At 48.5% G+C, this 18,881-nt stretch overlaps 1 protein-coding gene across 1 annotated transcript in view; it reads left to right on the plus strand.

The window, feature by feature from the left end:
• Positions 1-8,538, plus strand: part of IL1R1 (interleukin 1 receptor type 1) — a 56,850-nt gene extending 48,312 nt beyond the window's left edge. Inside the window, exons 9-11 of the mRNA XM_079792437.1 lie at positions 4,458-4,601; positions 5,298-5,465; positions 6,010-8,538. Coding sequence (XP_079648563.1) covers positions 4,458-4,601; positions 5,298-5,465; positions 6,010-6,473 — 776 coding nt within the window. The 3' untranslated portion in view covers positions 6,474-8,538. The remainder of the gene's footprint in view (positions 1-4,457; positions 4,602-5,297; positions 5,466-6,009) is intronic.
• Positions 8,539-18,881: the final 10,343 nt, after the last annotated feature.

Here is an 18,881-nt window from a genome sequence, read left to right on the forward strand (position 1 = left end):
TTTAAGATTTTCTCTTTGCCTTTAACCCTTGGTATTTTAATTATGATGTGTCTTGGTGTGGGCCTCTTTGGGATCCTCTTTTTTGGGACTCTCTGTGATTCTTGGATTTACAAGTCTGTTTCTTTCACGAGGTAGGGAAGTTTTCTGTCATTATTCCTTCAAATAGGTTTTCAATATCTTTGTCTCTCTCTTTTCTCTCTGACACTCCCATAATGTGGATGGTGATACTCTTGAAGTTCTCCCAGAGGCACCTTACACTATCTTTATATTTTTTGGATTCTTTTTTCTTTTTTGCTGTTCAGATTAGGTGTTTTTTGCCTCCTCATATTCCAAATCATTGATTAGATTATCAGAACCATCTAATCTACTGTTGAATCCCTGTAAATTATTCTTTATTTTAGTTAGTGTATGCTTAATTTCTTTTTTTAATGTTAAAATATCCTATCTAATAATAGAGTAACATGTAAATTACCATCACTCCGCTACGCCCACGATTGGGTGGCGGGAGGCTGGGGGTCGGGACTCGGGGTGGCCTATCCGGCCATTGAGAGGCACGGATCCGCTGTCACTGAGGGAGGGGTCCCGCCCCCTGTGCCTCTCAACGGCCAGATCCGGGGCCACTGAGGAGGCCTGCCGCGGACACCCTGCTGCGCCTCTCAATGGCAGGATAGCCAGGTGTTCACGGCAGACCCCTCAGCAGCCGCGGACCATCAAAAGTGGGGGAGCTGGGTGCCTGTCTGCTCCGGCACCAGGGGACAGGCACCCAGCTCCACCGCGAAAAGCAAAAGCGTGTAGGGGACCCTACACGTGCATGATTCAATCATGCACTGGGCCTCTAGTTTATTTATAAAAAAAATACAATGGGATAAGTTTATGCTGAGAAATTCAGCAATAAATACAGCTGAAACCAGAGCAAGTCTACACCAATACACTGGCACAATAGGAAGAGCACATGCACCACCCAGACCCACGTGCCTGCCAGCCCACTGTACACGCTCCTTGAGAAACACCACTTAGAAAAGGTCTCCTTCGCTCAGGTGAGAGAATGAGGACACATATCATCACCAGTGCACTCAGATCATTAGTAAGCAATACTGTAGAAACATTCATCTGTGAACGTCTAAAATGCTGCATCTTCAGTTTAGTTGGTGGACACCACCTTTAGTTTAATTTCTGACTGGTCCTTTTTCATATCTTTGATGTTCTCACTAAGGTTTTTGAAAGTCTCACTACGTTCCTTGAATCTATCATTAAGATCCTTGAGCAACATTATAACCATTGTTTTGAACTCTGTATTTAGTAGTTTGCATGCTTTCATTTCATTTACTTCTTTTTCTGGAGATTTCTTCTGTTCTTTCATTTGTGACATGTTTCTTTGTCTGCATTTTGACTGCTCCCCTGTGTTTGTTTCTATGTAGTAGGTAGAGCTGCTATGTCTCCTGGAATTGGTAGAGTGGCCTTGTATAGTAGGTGTCTTGTAGGGCCCAGTGGCTCAGTCTCCCCAGTCACCTGAGCTGGGCACTCTAGGTGCACCCCTATGTGGACTGTATGCACAGTCTTGTTGTAGTTGAGCCTTGATTGCTGTTGGCATCACTGGAAGGAGTTGACCTCCAGGCCAATTGGCTGTAAGGACCAGCTGCAACTACAGTGGGAGAGCTGCTATGCAGGAGACACCCCTATGAAGCAGACTTGCTTCAGTGGGGCTTTGGTGCTCACTGAGTCTGCCTCTTGAGTGTGTCACTGTGGATGTGTAGAGTTGTAATCTAGTTTGGTCTGAACCTGTCCACCGGGTGTATAGGCTAAGGGGCCTCCCAGGAGGTGCAAAGTCAGCCACTGCCTGGGGCCACTGGGCAGGAGCTACAGAGAGATCTGCAGATGGCTGCTACTTGTATTGGTCTTGGAAGTGCCCAGGCGAGGTCAAGCTGTGAAGCAAGGCAGTCTTGGGCCTCTTATTGATAGGTTTGGGGCACGCTGATGCCAGATGCAGCTTGTTTAAGAGATTTTAGGAAAGGCTGAAGCCTGAGCCAAGATAGGCCATTCATATGAAAAAGCCACTGCAAACAGTTTGAGTACCACTGCAAATTGGATGGGGTGGGGTCTCAGAATCACCAGGGCAGAGCGAACAGTGTGAGCCTGGCTGATGGAAATGCAGATATGGCTGCCAGTCAGTTTTGCAATGGGGGAGGTCCCAGCATAGGAACAAATGACCTCTGTGACCCCCCCTGTCTGGAAAAAAACTGCCCCTGAATTCTTGCCCTGATGCCAGACAATCCAGTTCCTCCCAGAATGTCCCAGGTTCCTTTCAAGCTGCTGCCCCAGTGCTGGAGCTCAGAGAAATCAAGTCCGAGTAAGTTCATGCTCTGGCCCATTAAGAAGAACATGTGTGTCTCCAGCTGCCTATGAGTCACTCAGCCACAATTCCCATTGGTTTTACAACCTGAACAGGGACTTCTCTTCCCAGCTTTATAACCCTGGGCTGGGGGCTGGTGTGGGGCTGGGACCCCTTACTCCTCATGGGAGGCCTCCACAGAGATGATCTCCCTCCCGATTAAAAAACACACCACACATGGGTGTTGGACCAGCCCGTTCCATGTCTCCACCCCTCCTACCATCTCAGTGTACTTTCTTATTTACTTCTCTCATTGTAGGACTTCTATTCAGCCAAATTTCAGGCGGTTCTGAATGATGGTTGTTCCGTATTTTAGTTGTAGTTTCAATGTTATTGTCCGAGGTGGTGAGTACCAGTGTTTACCTACACCACCATCTTGGTTCTCCTCCTGACCCCTGACATTTGTATGTCCCTTTCTTACTTCTTCTTCTCCACCCTCTTCTCCTTATCTTTCCTTCACCTTCCTCCTCGCCCCCCCCCCGTAATCAATCATCCTATCTAATAATAGACAAATATGCAAATTGACCATACCTACGACACACCCACAAGCCACGCCCACCATCCAATCAGAGCGAGTATGCAAATTAACCCAAACCAAGATGGCTACAGCCACAGAGAGCAAGGTTTCCTAGGTAACAGAGGAAGCCAAGCTTTCTGCCAGCCGTTGTAGGCCTAAGCCTCCACTCAAGCTACAAAGTTTCAATTATAGAAGGTAAACAAATTCAAACAAATGGCGGCAGAATGGAGCTTGAGAGAGCAGGCCAGGGTTGCCGCCGGCAACAGGGGAAGCAAAGCTTTTCGCACACCCTGGCCGGGCCCACCCGCTTAAGGCAACAAGGTTTCAATTATAACCCCAAAACAAATGGCTGCGGGCCTCGGAGGGAGCCCCAGGCTTGGCTCTGCTCCAGGCTACAAAGTTTCAATTGTAGAAGGAAAATAAATTCCAGATACCAGGGCCTCCGCTTGCGTTGCCAGGGGGCGTGGCACACCTGCAAACCACCACAGTCCCTCGCTCAGGCCGCCCCACGCCCCAAGGGAACCCCACCCTGATCAGGGACACCCTTCAGGGAAAACCAGCTGGCCCCCACCCCTGTACCAGGCCTCTATCCTATCTAATAAAAGAGTACTATGCAGATTGATCATCACTGCAACACACAATATAGCTGCCCCCATGTGGTCAAAGATCCTGCCTCCATGTGGAAACAAGATGGCCACCACAAGATGGCCAGCAGGAGAGGGCAGTTGGGAGGCACCCGGCCTGCAAGGGAGGGCAGTTGGAGGTGATCAACCCTGCAGGAGAGGGCAGTTAGGGGTAACCAGGCCGGCAGAGGAGGGAAGTTGGGGGCAAACAGGCTGGCAGAAGAGTGGTTAGGGGGTGATCAGGCTGGCAGGCAGAAGGGGTTAGGGGCAATCAGGAAGGCAGGCAGGCAAGCAGTTGGGAGCCAGCAGTCCAGGATTGTGAGAGGGATGTCCGACTGCCCCTTTAGGCCCGATCAGGCCTAAACGGGCAGTCGGACATCCCTTGAGGGGTCCCATATTGGAGAGGGTACAGGCTGGGCTGAGGGACAATCCCCCTCCGTGCACGAATTTCGTGCACCGGGCCTCTAGTTGGATGAATAATTAGCCAATGAAGCCTGGAGAACATTGAAGTGTTAAACATTCTGTGTGGCATCCCTCACCCTTCTCTTTCCCCCTAGCCTTCACCTTCTCACCTGACTCTCTACCTCTAGGAACTTTTGCTGGATTTTGAATAACTTAGACTCTTTCACTATAGAGTGCTCTATCCTGTGGTCTTTGTTATTTTTCTATGAGATTGTGTATTATACTACTTAGGTGGAAATTTAGTACAAGGCACTGTAGTTCTTCTACATGGTATCCATTCTAGATGTCTTTGTACATTAATACCCATTGTTAAGTGATAATGAATGGATTAATACTATCTGAGATTTGGGATTATAGGCCAGTCCCAAATATGGTTTCTCTGGGATCATCATCATGTTTAATTTGTTGTGCTCAAATTTTTAAGTCTTTTGGTTCTAATAAAAGTTTCGTCTCTTTCCTGCTGTAGTCCCCAGTTTCCAGCAGCACACGATTGGTATATTTGTCATGTTAACAGTAGTGATTACGAGCTTTGTTTTCATCTATAAAATCTTCAAGGTTGACATTGTACTTTGGTACAGGGATTCTTGCTACGATTTTCTCCCAAAAAAAGGTACAATTTTTATTTTATGCAACCTTTTCTTGTTGAAGAGAGGGGATAGTTAAGAGATATAGAAGATAACTAAGAGGGTTTTTACTTAAATTTTAAAATGAAATGTAACATATATAAAAATAGTAGTTATTCTTATATATAATTATAGTTTCATAACTGAACAGACTGACATTGTTTTCCAAGTTACTGCTTTAGGCTCATAGTGGTGGGTAAATGGCATTTAGAGCGTCTTCATAAACCCAGTTATTCAGATCCTGCTCTGTGCTGGGCAGAAGACAGATCACCCAAGATTTGCTATCCAATCAAAGAAAGGACTCAATTTTCATGCATGTGCTCTCTCTTTTGTTTAAATCTTGCAAAAAATGAATGCTGCAACAATACATAGAAGGGAGAATGGTAGAATTGGGCATTGTGGCATGGCGAGGGAGATGAGGACTGGAGGCCCTTCCCGTGCAGAGAGGTGGAGGGCACTGCATGTGGGTGGCCATCAGCAACATAAAAACAGCTTTGCAGTAAACGTAACAAAGAGACACTTGTCAGGGCACAGCACTTGGAAAGGAGTGCTGCGTTTTGTATTGAAACTTCATTCATGCCATCATACGAAATAATCGTTCATTCCAAAGTGCATGTGTGCAATATCGACTTTTCCAAACCTCGTATTTTTCCTTGTTCTAAAATGTCGCATTTCCCCTTTAGCTCCGGACGGAAAGACCTACGATGCATACATACTGTATCCAAAGACCCTTGGGGAAGGGTCCACCTCTCACTCGGATGCTTTTGTGTTTAAAATCTTGCCTGAGGTCTTAGAAAAACAGTGTGGCTACAAGCTGTTCATTTATGGAAGGGATGACTATGCTGGGGAAGGTATGAATGTAAAGGGAAAAGTAAAAGTCTCGTTTTGAAACTAATTTATTAATTAATTGGATTAAATAAATTGGGGTTCATCTTTCTAGGCAACTAGCATAGGCTCACATATTTGACAATTTTAAGACCCTCTTCAGTGGTGCATAATGATGATTTTCACACTATTTAATGCAAAGTATTTACTTTTCTCATATTTTGTTGAAGCAAAAATTAACTAAGTTGTATTTCGTTTTGGAAAACGTAATTGCTAGTTAGATCTGAAAATTGCTTTACAGCCGATACAATAAAACAAAAGAGGAACAGGTCAACCGGTTTAACAACAGATTTTAAATTTCTCCTGAAAGTGCTCTGAGTCCTAAGAGAAAGCTCAGCTTCTGGGGCCAGTGTTTGAGCTCATCTCTCAGTGGGACCCTCCTTTCACCCTAAGTAAGGCAAGCAAGTGTCAGGGGACATGGGGGGCGGGGGTCCTTCTGGGGTTGTGGTTCTGGAGAGAATGATTGTAAATAGAAATTGCACTTACTATGCCATGCTTCGTGTTTCTCAGACATTGTTGAGGTCACCAATGAAAACATAAAGAAGAGCAGAAGGCTGATTATTATTTTGGTCCGAGAAACATCGGGATTCAGCTGGCTGGGGAGTTCGTCTGAAGAGCATATCGTGCTGTACAATGCCCTCATTCAGGATGGGGTCAAAGTCGTCCTGCTGGAGCTGGAGAAGATCCAGGACTACGAGAAAATGCCCGAGTCCATCCAGTTCCTCAAGCGAAAGCAGGGGGCCATCCGCTGGTCAGGGGACTGGACGGCGGGGAGGTCCCAGTCCGCAAAGACAAGGTTCTGGAAGAAGGTCCGGTACCACATGCCGGCTCAGCAGCCCCTGCAGCCCAGCGCCAGCGGCTGTCTGCGGCCCCAAGGCCGACTCCAGGGTGAGACTGCGAGGGGAGGGCCCCGTGCCTCTAGGGGAGCAGGTGACGCCTGTCCTGTGGCACTGGGCTGGCCTGTGCCTTGCTGATGTACACGCACAGAGTGCCCTCGCATGACCCTTCACCCCAGGCCACCTGGAGTCGGATTGTTGAGGGACCAGGGCGGTGACAACAGCAGCCCAGGCACCTCAAGGCAGAGGAGTGGGGAAGGCCTTCCAAAGGCCTCCCCTGCCCTCGGACGTGTGAGCTGCGGGGAAAAGGCCCTGGGGAGCAAACAACTGGACAGAACGCTTAGAAAATATAACGATCTAGAGACAGTGTTATGACGTCACCAACAGTTCAAGGGGGGCTGTGCCAGACTAGGGATAGCAGGGTCCTTGATGGCAGGGGTGGGAAGACGCTACTTCTCAGAAGGAGGAGACATGTGGGAGAACTGTCCACTGGCGTGCGTTTTCATACGCACCCACTGCCCGCAGCAGCTCCAAAGACAGTGGTGTTGTTGAGACCTTTAAAATGCCATTGCAACAAAAAAGGGCTCTCCAGCGCTCCAAGGCTTTACAGTAACCGTGGCTTTCCACCGGGGAGAGTCCAAAACAAGGGTGCAGGGAGGGGCGCTTCTGTGGTGCCCCGGTGGCCATTCTGTCCCACCTTGTTCTGCATGTCACTTGGCTCTTTACTTCTTTGGAAGGACAACTTCCAAGTCCCTCCCTCCTCCACTGGGTCACACACGACCCACAGATTAGCCACCCTTCTGAGCCACTGCTCTCCTCCACGCAGCTCGCCGGGTCAGGAGCAAAGCCAAGTTACCCGCTGGCATGTCACTGTGGGGCTGTGGTCCGGACTGGGGGTTCCAGCCGGTTTGCGCAGTGCTACGTGGAGGGTGCCCACGGACCACCTTTCGCTGTGGGCCGTCGCCTTGATTCTGTGAAGCCAGCAGCTGCTTACAGCAGTCACTCTCAGCGCTGGGCAGCCGCGCCGCGTCCAGGGCGGCCGAGGCTGTGACCGCAGGGCCACACCTGTCCTTCCCCGCCCCGCCTCCTGTGGGAAGAAATGGTAGTTTGCAGGATGGTGCCTGCTTCTCATTCCTGTGAATGTTGGAATTAACAAAAATCACGTTAGATTTTTTGGAAAAGTTTCTGCCTCCATATATTCTTCCCCTAAAGTAAATGCATGCTGGTAAATAAAAACGAGAGCAAGTTGTGTTTCTCTGGTGCAGAAGAATATTTTAAACACTGGACAGCAGTCCCAGGACAGTGAGCGAGAACCGGGCACTGCACTGCTGTGTGCCGTCTGCTGAGGTCACATGGACATGGCAGGCCTTTGTTTTTGGTCTTTTTAATATTTAATATTATAGGTGAACACAAACTTTCATTTGGTATTTTTTTCCTCAAAAGTAATCAGAACTGGACAGAAACGGATTCACTGCCACCTCTTCCCACCTGTTTCTCTCGGATTCAGTTTGGCAGCCTTGGGGACAGCGTGGCTGTGGAGCTGCTGTTCTTACAGAGAGCGCCTTCTTTTCACCCGGCAGCGCTCGGGACCCGGCCAGCAGTTTGGGGGTGCAAGGGGGGACTGTCCTCTCCCCACAGTCGGTCAGCTGTAGAAGTGCCCGCACGGGAGTCCCAGGAGAGCCACTCAGGACTAGCCAGGAGCTGAGGGGCGGGCAAACACCAGGGCCGGCCCGCCTGGCAGAGGAGGCGGAGGGTCCCAGAGGAAGGTGTGCCCCTAGCTCCCTGGGAGCTGCCTTTGTTCTGTTTCCCCCCAAAGCTCCGTTAAGCCTGCCCTGTCAGGGCTTCCTCGCGAACTAGGTCTCACTGCGCCCCTGACGGTACAGTTTTGTCAGCGGGGTGCGGGGACGGGTTTGCGTGCACCAAAGGGCGTCGTTTCAGGCGCTGCGCGGCCCAGCGGGGCTTCTGCTCCGTCCTCCTGGCCCCGTTTTACTTGCAGTTGCCGTACGGAGCCGGCGTGCCGGACACTTGTGACAATTATATCTGTAACTGTTAATGAGGAGGAGCTTTCTGCAGACTCATGTGTATCAATAAGTCAGCAGCAGATACCAAATATTTTTTTAGTAAAAACACCAATTCATGTACAGCATGTATCATTGATCAGTGGACTGTACTTGTTTTCTAATAAAATTGTCAACACCTGGTATTGAGGGTTCTCATGGCAGTGTCTCTGCGCCCGCCTCCCGGGCTCACACGCACGTGCCCAGGCCCGACGGAGGGCGAGGGCACCTTCAGCGGGGAGGGTCAGGGCCCGGGAGTCCGCAGGGAGCCCCAGCTCCCACCAGTGGCCTCAGCGTGCTCCCTCTGCTTGCTTCTGTGTGGAGTGCAATGTACGGCTTATGATTATTAACCTGTACCTGTCCAGCGAGGCAGGACAACGTTTGTATAGACTTGCACATTTTACAAAAGGTTTCTTTTTATTTTCTTCTTTGACCAGGACGTAAACACAACTGGCAAACGTGTCAAACTGAAGCTCTAATGAGCACAGATTCTGGTGATCGGGCCCTTCCCTTCCAGCACCTGCAGTGCCTTTGTCTTCCGCTCAGAGCACGTCCCGGAGGGCTAGTCAGCTATAGTGGGCAGAGTCACTATCAACCCTGCCTCCTCCGTCCACATGGTGTGAGCCCTCCCTCCCTCATCCCTGCCTCCTCCGTCCACATGGTGTGAGCCCTCCCTGAACCCTGCCTCCTCCGTCCACATGGTGTGAGCCCTCCCTCCCTCATCCCTGCCTCCTCCGTCCACATGGTGTGATCCCTCCCTCAACCCTGCCTCCTCCGTCCACATGGTGTGAGCCCTCCCTCCCTCATCCCTGCCTCCTCCGTCCACATGGTGTGAGCCCTCCCTCAACCCTGCCTCCACCGTCCACATGGTGTGAGCCCTCCCTCAACCCTGCCTCCACCGTCCACATGGTGTGAGCCCTCCCTCAACCCTGCCTCCACCGTCTACTTGGTATCAACACTTGGTCCAACAATTTGAGCCCCAGTGTCCTCACCTATAAAGTGGACAAAATGCCTAATTCATAGCATTGTGTAAGGATTAAAAAGATGAAATAGGTTATGATGCACACAGTGCCTAGCAAACAGCAGGTCCTCAGAAAATGGTAGCTTTGCTAGTAGCAGTTCTATGCATAAACTTTGCTGTCTCAAGTCATAGTAGAAAGAATGGGTAGAGAGGAGATAGAACTAGGGGTGACCCTTGATGCCACGGGAGGGAGCAAAGCCATTGTGAAACCAAGGACAACAGAGAAGACAGGCACTGATGCCGGGTGGTGAGGGTGCTGGGAGCTCGGGTCCCGCAGCCCAGGAGGTGGTCACTGGCCACTGATGGCTGGAGCTGACGCTCGCGCTGACCCTCTGCCAGCCCCCAGCTCTAAAGGATGTTTGATGGTCTAAGTAAAAAAAAGATTTGACACATTTCTAAGAGATTTTTAAATAAAAATTAAGTATCCTATATAATAAAAGCCTAATATGCTAAGTGTCCAGTTGTCTGTTCAACCAATCAAAGCATACTATGCTAATGATATGCTAAGGCCGCTCAACTGCTCGCTATGACGTGCACTGACCACCAGGGGGCAGACACTCCAACCAGCAGATTAGCTTGCTGCTGGAGTTCTGCCGATCGGGACTGAGTGAGACAGGCCAGACATGCCCTGGAGCCCTCCCGCAATCCCTCCCCGCCTGGCCAACTTCCCAAGTCCCTCCCCGGCCCCAGTTATGCACCAGTGGGGTCCCTTGGCCTGGCCTACGCCCTCTTGCAATCCAGGACCCCTTGGGGGATGTCAGAGAGCCGGTTTCGGCCCGATCCTGCAGGCCAGGCCGAGGGACCCCACTGGTGCACGAATTCGTGCACTGGGCCTCTAGTAAGTACATAAAAATGTTAGAGTCAGCTCTTCAGAAAGCTTGCCTATGCATAATTTCTCATGGAAGAATTCAGAGAGTTTTTCAAGATAGTATTTTGGTTATTTTACAAGCTAATGTATTAACAAACAGGAAAGTCAATATAGCTATCTAAAAGTCTTACTTTTGTTGTGAGGATTTTTATTCCTCTTTTTACCAGATAACTGTTCCTTAGAATAGCTTTCATGTTCTTCTTCTTGTCTTTGGAATAACTTCTCCAACTGGTGGGAGGAGACCAGAGTATAATAAATTCCTGTACTGTAACAGTTTTGAAACTGGAGCAAAGCACTTGGTTATTTTGAACCTCAGTTTTCTAATCTGTAAAATGGGACTTCCAGTGTTTCAAGGTTTTATATGTGACAAAGCCCCTGAACAGTAACTTAGGTGGAATCTCCAAACAAAATATATTTTCTTAATTTTAACTCTTGGACAGTACAGATAAAAGAAAAATTTATTTATCCAAAATGTGTATTTTTTAAATTCTAGGGTTTGGGGGTGGAGGAAGAGCAGGTTATATAATCTTAGTGTTAACTTTTTAAAATGATGGTAGCTTTTACTTAATACAATTTTAGTGAGTTAAACCTGTCTTGGTATTTTGACATAGTGGGCTCCCCAAATGTTAATTGAAGTATAATCATTATCCTATATAAATAATGGAGAAGAAATATGCAAATTAACCCTCACTCCGTAATGCTGTCACAAGATGGTGGCACACACAGCGGGGGTGGGGCAGCGGGGGTGGGGCTGGTGGCTGCTTCGCAGGACTTCTACCAGGGTTTCCATGGTCCCATGTGCGCACCGTGGGGGCGGGACCTGGTGGCCGCTGAGCACAGCCCAGAGGCGGGGCATCGGGGTGGCACTCTAGGACTTGGGGCCATCCCGTGGAGCACCGGCCACGCGGGGTGGGACTCCGGGACTCAGAGTGGTCCCATGGTGTGCAGGAGCAGGGATGGGTCCTGGGTCTCACGTGATTTTGCGTGAAGGGTCACTAGTCCTATATAATAAAAGGCTAATATGCAAATTTTCCCCTTGGGAGTTTGACCCACCAGGAGTTTGACCACTCGCTATGACATGTACTGACCACCAGGGGGCGGCATGGAACAAAGGAAGGCCCCAGCCGGCAGCCTGAAGGCCCCAATCAGCCCTGATTGCTGGCCAGGCCTAGGGACCCTACCTGTGCATGAATTTCATGCACCGGGCCTCTAGTACACTTATAAAATCAGAGATTTCCTCAAGCTAATTTGTCAGAAGAAAATCTTTTCCCTTTGGGGGCAAGGATCTGTGCATGTGGTGATTGGCTTGTGTGGAGCCCACAGAAGGAGTGGCAGGTGGGGCAGAGAATGATCTGGGCCTTTGAAAGGTTCAGGGTGGGCCGGGGTCGCGCACCTATGACATGAGGCCATAATGTATCAAAAGAGATTTTATTGCCGACACCTGGGTGCAGGTGGGCTGAGACCGAGAAAGGCATCCGTGGAGAGAGCAGCGAGAGAGAGGTTTTTATTCATCCTGGCTGGCTGCAAGCCGCTCTGCTGACATGGGGTCTGGTCCGTCCTTGGTTCCTCCCATGCCAGGTGTCTCCTGCTTACCTGAGCTGTGCTGTGCTCAAGGCTGCAAGCTTTCTGCAGGATTGCTGCTCAGCACAGTAAGTCTTTCTCTGCCCTGTTTTATTCTCTTTAACCCTTTCAGCCTTGAAGGGGAAAGTTGTTTCTTTTTACTAAAAATGCACAGATGAATCATGACAGCAAAAGGCAGTTGTAATCTATAAAAAAGTTATACCTGGAGAAATGGGCATGGGCACCCAGGTGGAAGGAACTATTTTTGGTGTAATAACGTATATTTACAACCAAAATATGAAGGGGTGTGTGTGTGTGTGTGTGTGTGAGAGAGAGAGAGAGAGAGAGAGAGAGAGGGAGAGAGAGAGAGAGGGAGAGAGAGAGAGATTTAGGGAGAACAAGAGTTACAGGAAATGGATGACACTATTTAGAATAAATATTAACCTTTGACAATGAAAACGTGCCCATCTCAACTCACATGCTCAGGTTTCTCCTGAGGAAGCCGTGCCTGATTGGCGTTCCTCAGTCCTGGGCATTCCCTGGGCTCGGAGCCCAGCGCTGACGCGAGTCCCGAGGTTGCAGCGGCACCTGGACCTGGGACAGACTCGCAGGACCTGCCGGCTCCTTGCACCTGCCCAGCTGCTTCCAGATCCCTTCCCCCAAGGGGGGAAGTCACGGAGCCTGTCTTCCGTGGAACACTTGGCCCGGAGGTGACCCAGTGGCATGGGCTCACGGGGTCCATTCATTTCCTCCCATGACCCCCCTGAGAGGAGACCGCAGCTGCTGTGGGGACACTGCCTGCTTAACCGCCTGTGGGAACCCCATTCTGCCCTCGCCCTTCTCTCCTCAGCCTCCTGCCCTGCCTCTCCGCTGCTTCTGAGGCAGAGCCGTGGGCAGTGCCTGGGCAGTGGCCGTGGGCAGTGGCCGTGGACAGTGCCGTGGACAATGCCATCTGTCGGACACGTCTCACCATTGCATGACCTTTCATAAGCTTGCCTCCCGCACTGCACTTGAATTCTGAATTCTTACTGAGCCCTAACTCTGCCCTCAAATTCCAAAATGTAGGGGAAGTGTTTTTGCTCTCAGGGTTACTTTTGGGTTGTTTGAAAAGTGTCTCCCAGGTGCCTAAGGTTATACCAGACACTGAAAAAATAACAGAGTAAGAACAACTGCAATCGCCTCTAGAGCAGTGTGGAGAGGAAGCTGGTCAGGAAGCAAACTCACGTGCTAGAGGATGTGAGGACGCGGGCTGCAGTCCCCAGCGCTATCGATCATTTGGAATTGGTGCTTGGGAGTGAGTGGAGGTGCTTGGCTGGGAGAACATCAGGAATAAAGTCCACGGAAGGCGCACTGCTTGCAGGGTAAACAGGAAGGAGTGAAAGGTTAGGGAGGGGCTGTTAGGAAGCTGGTCATCCCTCTTCGAGTTGATTGTAGTAGAAACATTTCTTAAGTAAACTGAAAAAAAACCCTTTTTGTATTATGGTAACAATGTTAGTTAGAGAGAATGTAGAAATTTTTGAAAACTATAAGGAAGAAAAAGGTCACTCAATTCTAAAGATAAGTACTGACACTTCATTATAATCCTATAAATATAACTATTAATATTAATATAACTATAAATATTATTCGAATATGATCTCTGAGCCATCACTAAGCCTATCGGAATGGCTGGTCCATAACTGAGCTTGTCTGCTTTGGTTGGACATATACCCAGCGTTTGCTCTCAGTGGTCAGGGTTCAGGGTCACCCTTGGCCCAGGCTCTGGCCCCTGCCCGGTGATGTGATTGGCACAGAGTCCCAGAATCTGCGGGCAGAGGGCAGTGGACCTTGGCAGGCTCTTGACTGTGTTCTGTAACACTCATTTTTTAATCTTTGCCAATTTAATAGACAAAAATGTATCCTTTGTGATAATTTTTTTGCAAGTTAAATAATGTGGTTGAAAGTTCCAATTAACATCGACAGTTCCTGGGGTCCCCGGCCCCCCAAAAGAATTATAACCTCCAGCTAGTTAGTGAGAGGCCTGAGAATCGAGCGTGATGTTCTGCTTCCCAGGTGAAGGGTCTGTTTAAACAGCCACTGTCACCAGGTGACCTTGACAAGGGCTCAGTGTAAGCGGAGCGATAAGGCAGGTGCCGGCACCGGGGCAGGAGGTGTGGCTCAGCAGCAGAGAAGGGCGCAGTTTTAGGGTATTAGTGTGCAGTGATCCTGGGATGAACGAATGAGCAACGTGAGGCAAAAACAAACCCAAACCAGTGCACACAAACCCATGAACACAAATTAACAGAACTGCGCACTCCCATGAGCTCCCAGCTTGAGAGGCCAGAGGTGAGCCCGCAGCTGAGGGGCCTTGAGGCCTGTGGGCGCCTCTGGCTCCAGGGCCTTGGCCTGGAGAGAAGTCATTGCAGGAACTTCAGCAGCACTCGGCGGCACGGCACTGCGGAGCCCAGGTGCTTCTTCTCGGACCCAAAGGTACACCGAACCTCCTGGCGAATGCCATTGCCTCCTCCCGGAGGGAAGGATGATTTGCTCAGAGGTCGGCTGCATGGAACGGGCTGCCTGGAGAAAACGAGTGCCTTCAAGCCTCAGCCGGATAAACTTGGCAGGCCATGAAGAGATCTACTCCCCGGCTGTGATTAAACCAGGTGTCTTGTCGCAGGAGCGTCTCTAAAGGGGTCTGTGCCTGAGCAGATCACCAGTGCTGGGAGCGTGGGGCGCTGTTACAGCTGTGTGTGTGTGTGTGTGTGTGTGTGTGTGTGTGTGTGTGTGTAACATACAAGCCATGACGTTGTGAGGGCTTTCAGTGGTGACGGCTGCACCGTGCCGTGCCCGTGTACAGGAGTGTGTTCACTGTACCCAGATGGTAGTCGCATCTTAGGTTCGATTCCATCCTGTGATTTTGTGATTCTCTCAATTTTATTTAAGATTAAAAAAGAACAGGGAGACATTCAAATGGATCCCAAACAGGTCTCCACATGTTCGCCCCACTGTCATGGGCTTCGACTCTTCCCCGGTCTCCTCTAGTAGCCTCTGAGCTGTATCCATGTTTCTCCCCTTGCCACCCCAACCCTCAAAAACAATGCTTTACACAGCATCGAGAGTGAATTTCCTTTGCCCTTTTATTGAAATACTAGTGGCCCGGTGCACAAAATTCGTGCACATTAAAAGGGGATTAATTAGAGGAAATAATTTAATATTGCTATTTGCCCTTACTCTATAATAGAAGTGTCAGAGATGAAAGAAAATTAGTAAAACGTATATGAAAACCTTCCTCCTGTCAGAGTCTGGGGTGTGCCGTGGGACCCAGAGTCAAGTCCCTGCCCACCCACATGTGCCTCAACATCGCGTGAGACCCAGCCCCAGCCAGCCCCCACCCCCATTGAGCTAGATCCAGACCTGGCCAGTCCTACCCTTGTCAAGCCCCGCCGGGCAGGGGACGTAGCCTCAGGTCCCCTGGCCCGGCGCCAGGATGGGGGGCATGGCCTCAGGTCCCTGCTGATTGCTCGTTAGGCTCCTTATGGGAGCTTGGCCTCAGCTGTGGGTGCAGCCATCTTTGTGACGGAGTGAGGGTCAAATAGCATATTCCCTCTTTGTTAGATAGGATAATTTATATTTATAAAAAAGCACGTAAGAGAACAGCTGCATAGAATGTCACAGGATGTGCACAAGCTGCCAGCACCCAGATCAAGAAGGGAAGGTGGCTCTAGACAGTTTGGCTCAGTGGCCCATGGACTGGAGAGTCCTGGGTTCAATTCTGGCCAAGGGCACGTACCTTGGTCGGGGTGCATGCAGGAGGCAACCAATTGATGTGTCTCGCATGGATGTTTCTCTCTGTGTGTCTCCCCCTTCCTTCCACTCTCTCTAAAAATCAATGGGAAAATATCCTCGGGTGACGCTTAACAAAGAAAAAAAAGAAAAGAGGAGGAGGAGGAGGGAAGATGACCAGCATCGGAGCGTCCCTGTCCTGTGCCCTTCAAGCTACTAATTGCCTTGCCCCAAGGGAAGCCATCATCCTGACTTTCAGCAGCACACGTTCATTTGACCTGATTTTGAATTTCATGTAAATGGAATCATGTCGTGTGAAGTTTAAAAAAAACAACTATTTTCTTTTGTTCAACACTCTGTCTGTGATATTCATTCATATTATAATTGTCTATATTGTACATAGTTCTCATGGCTCCATAATATTCTATTGTGTGATCTAGCACATCTGTTTTATCTATTCTAATGTGTTTTTTGTTATTGTTGTTGTTAATCCTCACCCGAGGATATTTTTCCCATTGATTTCTAGAGAGAGTGGAAGGAAAAGAGGGAGGGGGAGAGAAAGAGATAGGAGAGAGAGAGAAAGAGAGAAACATTGATGTGAGAGAGACACATTACCCCAACCTGGGCTGGGGATCAAACCTGCAACCGAGGTATGTGCCCTTGACCCAGAATGGAACCCATGACCCTTTGGTGCATGGGCCAACACATTAATTGCTGAGCCACACCAGCCAAGGCATATTCTATTGTGTTTTTTAAATCTGACTTTAAATAATTTTATATTTTTCAACTGTAGTTGACATATAATATTACATTAGTTTCAGGTGTACAACTCAGTGATTAGACATTATGTAACGTACTAAGTGATCACTATGATAAATCTTGTACTCGTCCAACACCATGCATAGTGATTACAATATTTTTTACTATATGCCCTATGCTGTTCTTTACATCCCATGACTATTCTGTAACAACCAATTTGTACTTCTTAATCCCTTCACTTTTTTCATCCATCCTTCCCTACCCCCTTCCAATCTGGCAAACATCAAAATGTTCTCAGTATCTAAGAGTCTGTTTCTGTTCTTCTAGTTTGTTTCTTTTATTTTTCAGATTCCACATATAAGTGAAATCATATGGCATTTGGTTTCCTCTGTCTGACTCATTCACTCAGCACAGTACCCTCTAGGTCCATCCATGCTGTTGCAGAGGGCAAGATTTCATTCTGTTTTATGGCTGAGTCATATTCCATTGTATACATGCACCATCTTTCTTTTCCGTTTATTTATACACTAGTGGCCTGGTGCACAAAATTCATGTATGGGGGTGGGGAGTGTCCCTCGGCCCAGCCTGCACCCTCTCCAATCTGGGACCCCTAGAGGGATGTCCGACTGCCGGTTTAGGCCCACAGGGATTGGGCCTAAACTGGCAGTCTTACATCCCTCTTGCAATCTGGGACCGCTGGCTCCTAACTGCTCACCTGCCAGCCAGCCTGATCACCCCTAACTACTCTGCCTGCTGGCCTGCTCACCCCCAACTGCCCCCCCACCAGCCTGCTCGCCCCCAACTGCCCCCCCTGCCTGCCTGCTTGCCCCCAACTGCCCCCTCCCCCGCCAGCCTGATCATCCCCAACTGCCCTCCCCTCCTGGCCTGATCACCCCTAACCATCTCTGCCTTGACCCCACCACCATGGCTTTGTCTGGAAGGACATCCAGAAGGTTTCCCGGAAGGTCTCATGGTATACTTAGCATATCACCCTATTATTAGTATAGATGGACACTTGGGTGGCTTCCATATCTTGGCTATCGGAAATAATGTTTCAGGGAACATATGGATGTAAATGACTTTTCTATTTAGTTTTTTGGATGCAGTTGGATAAATACCCGTAAGTGGAAATATTGGGCCCTTCTCTGTCTCTTGTGATATAGCCTTTGTTTTAAAGTCTGTTTTGTCTGGTATAAGTATTGCTACCCCAGCCTTTTGTTTGTTTCTGTCCAATTACATGAAATAGATATAATTTTTAAAAATTTATCTTTATTCTTAAAAATATTACAGATGTCCCCTCTTCCCCCTCCATTGACCCCCCTCTACCCTGCACCCACCCCTGCCAGGCCTTCATCAGCTATTGTCTGTGTCCATGGGCTACGCATATATGCGTACAAGTTCTTTGGTTAATCTCTCCCCACCACCCCCACCCTCGCCTTCCTTCTGAGATTCATCAGTCTGTTCCATGCTTCTATATCTCTGGACATATTTTGTTCAGCAGTTTATTAGATTCTACATATGAGTGAGATCATATGATACTTGCCTTTCTCTGATTGGCTTATTTCCCTTAGTATGATACTCTCCAGGTACCTCCATGCTGTCCCAAAGGATAAGAGATCTTTATTTTTTTACAGCCACATAGTATTCCATGGTGTAAATATACCACAGCTTCTTTATCCACTCATCTACTGATGGGCACTTGGGCTGTTTCCAGATCTTAGCTATTGTAAATAATGCTGCTATGAACAAAGGGGTGTGTACATTCTTTCTGATTAGTGTTTGGGGTTTCCTAGGATATATTCCTAGAAGTGGGACCACTGGGTCAAATGACAGTCCCATATTTAAATTTTTGAGGAAACCACATACTGTTTTCCATAGTGGCTGCACCAGTCTGCATTCCCACCAGCAGTGGACTAGGGTTCCCTTTTCTCCACATCCTTGCCAATACTTGTCATTTATTGATTTGTTGATGATAGCCATTCTGACAGGTTTGAGGTGAGACCTCGTTGTCTTTTTAATTTGCATCTCTCTGATGATCGGTGACTTTGAGCATGTTTTCATATGTCTCTTGGCCGTCTGTATGTCCACTTTGGATAAGTGTCTATTTAGGTACTTTGCTAATTTTTTAATGGGATTGTTTGTCTTCCTTTACTTAAATTGTATGCATTCCTTATATATTTTTGAAATTAACCCTTTATCAGATATATTATTGGCAAATATGTTCTCCCATGCAGTGGGCTTTCTTGTTTTGTTGATGGTTTCTTTTGCTGTGCAGAAGCTCTTTATTTTGATTTAGTTTCATTTGTTTATTTTCTCCTTAGTTTCCTTTGCCCTAGGACCGTGGTCGGCAAACTGCGGCTTGTGAGCCACATGCGGCTCTTTGGCCCCTTGAGTGTGGCTCTTCCACAAAATACCACGGCCTGGGCAAGTCTATTTTGAAGAAGTGGCGTTAGAAGAAGTTTAAGTTTAAAAAATTTGGCTCTCAAAAGAAATTTCAATCGTTGTACTGTTGATATTTG

The sequence above is a fragment of the Cnephaeus nilssonii genome (genome assembly GCF_951640355.1).
Source record: "Cnephaeus nilssonii genome assembly, chromosome: 15".
Lineage (NCBI taxonomy): Eukaryota > Metazoa > Chordata > Mammalia > Chiroptera > Vespertilionidae > Cnephaeus > Cnephaeus nilssonii.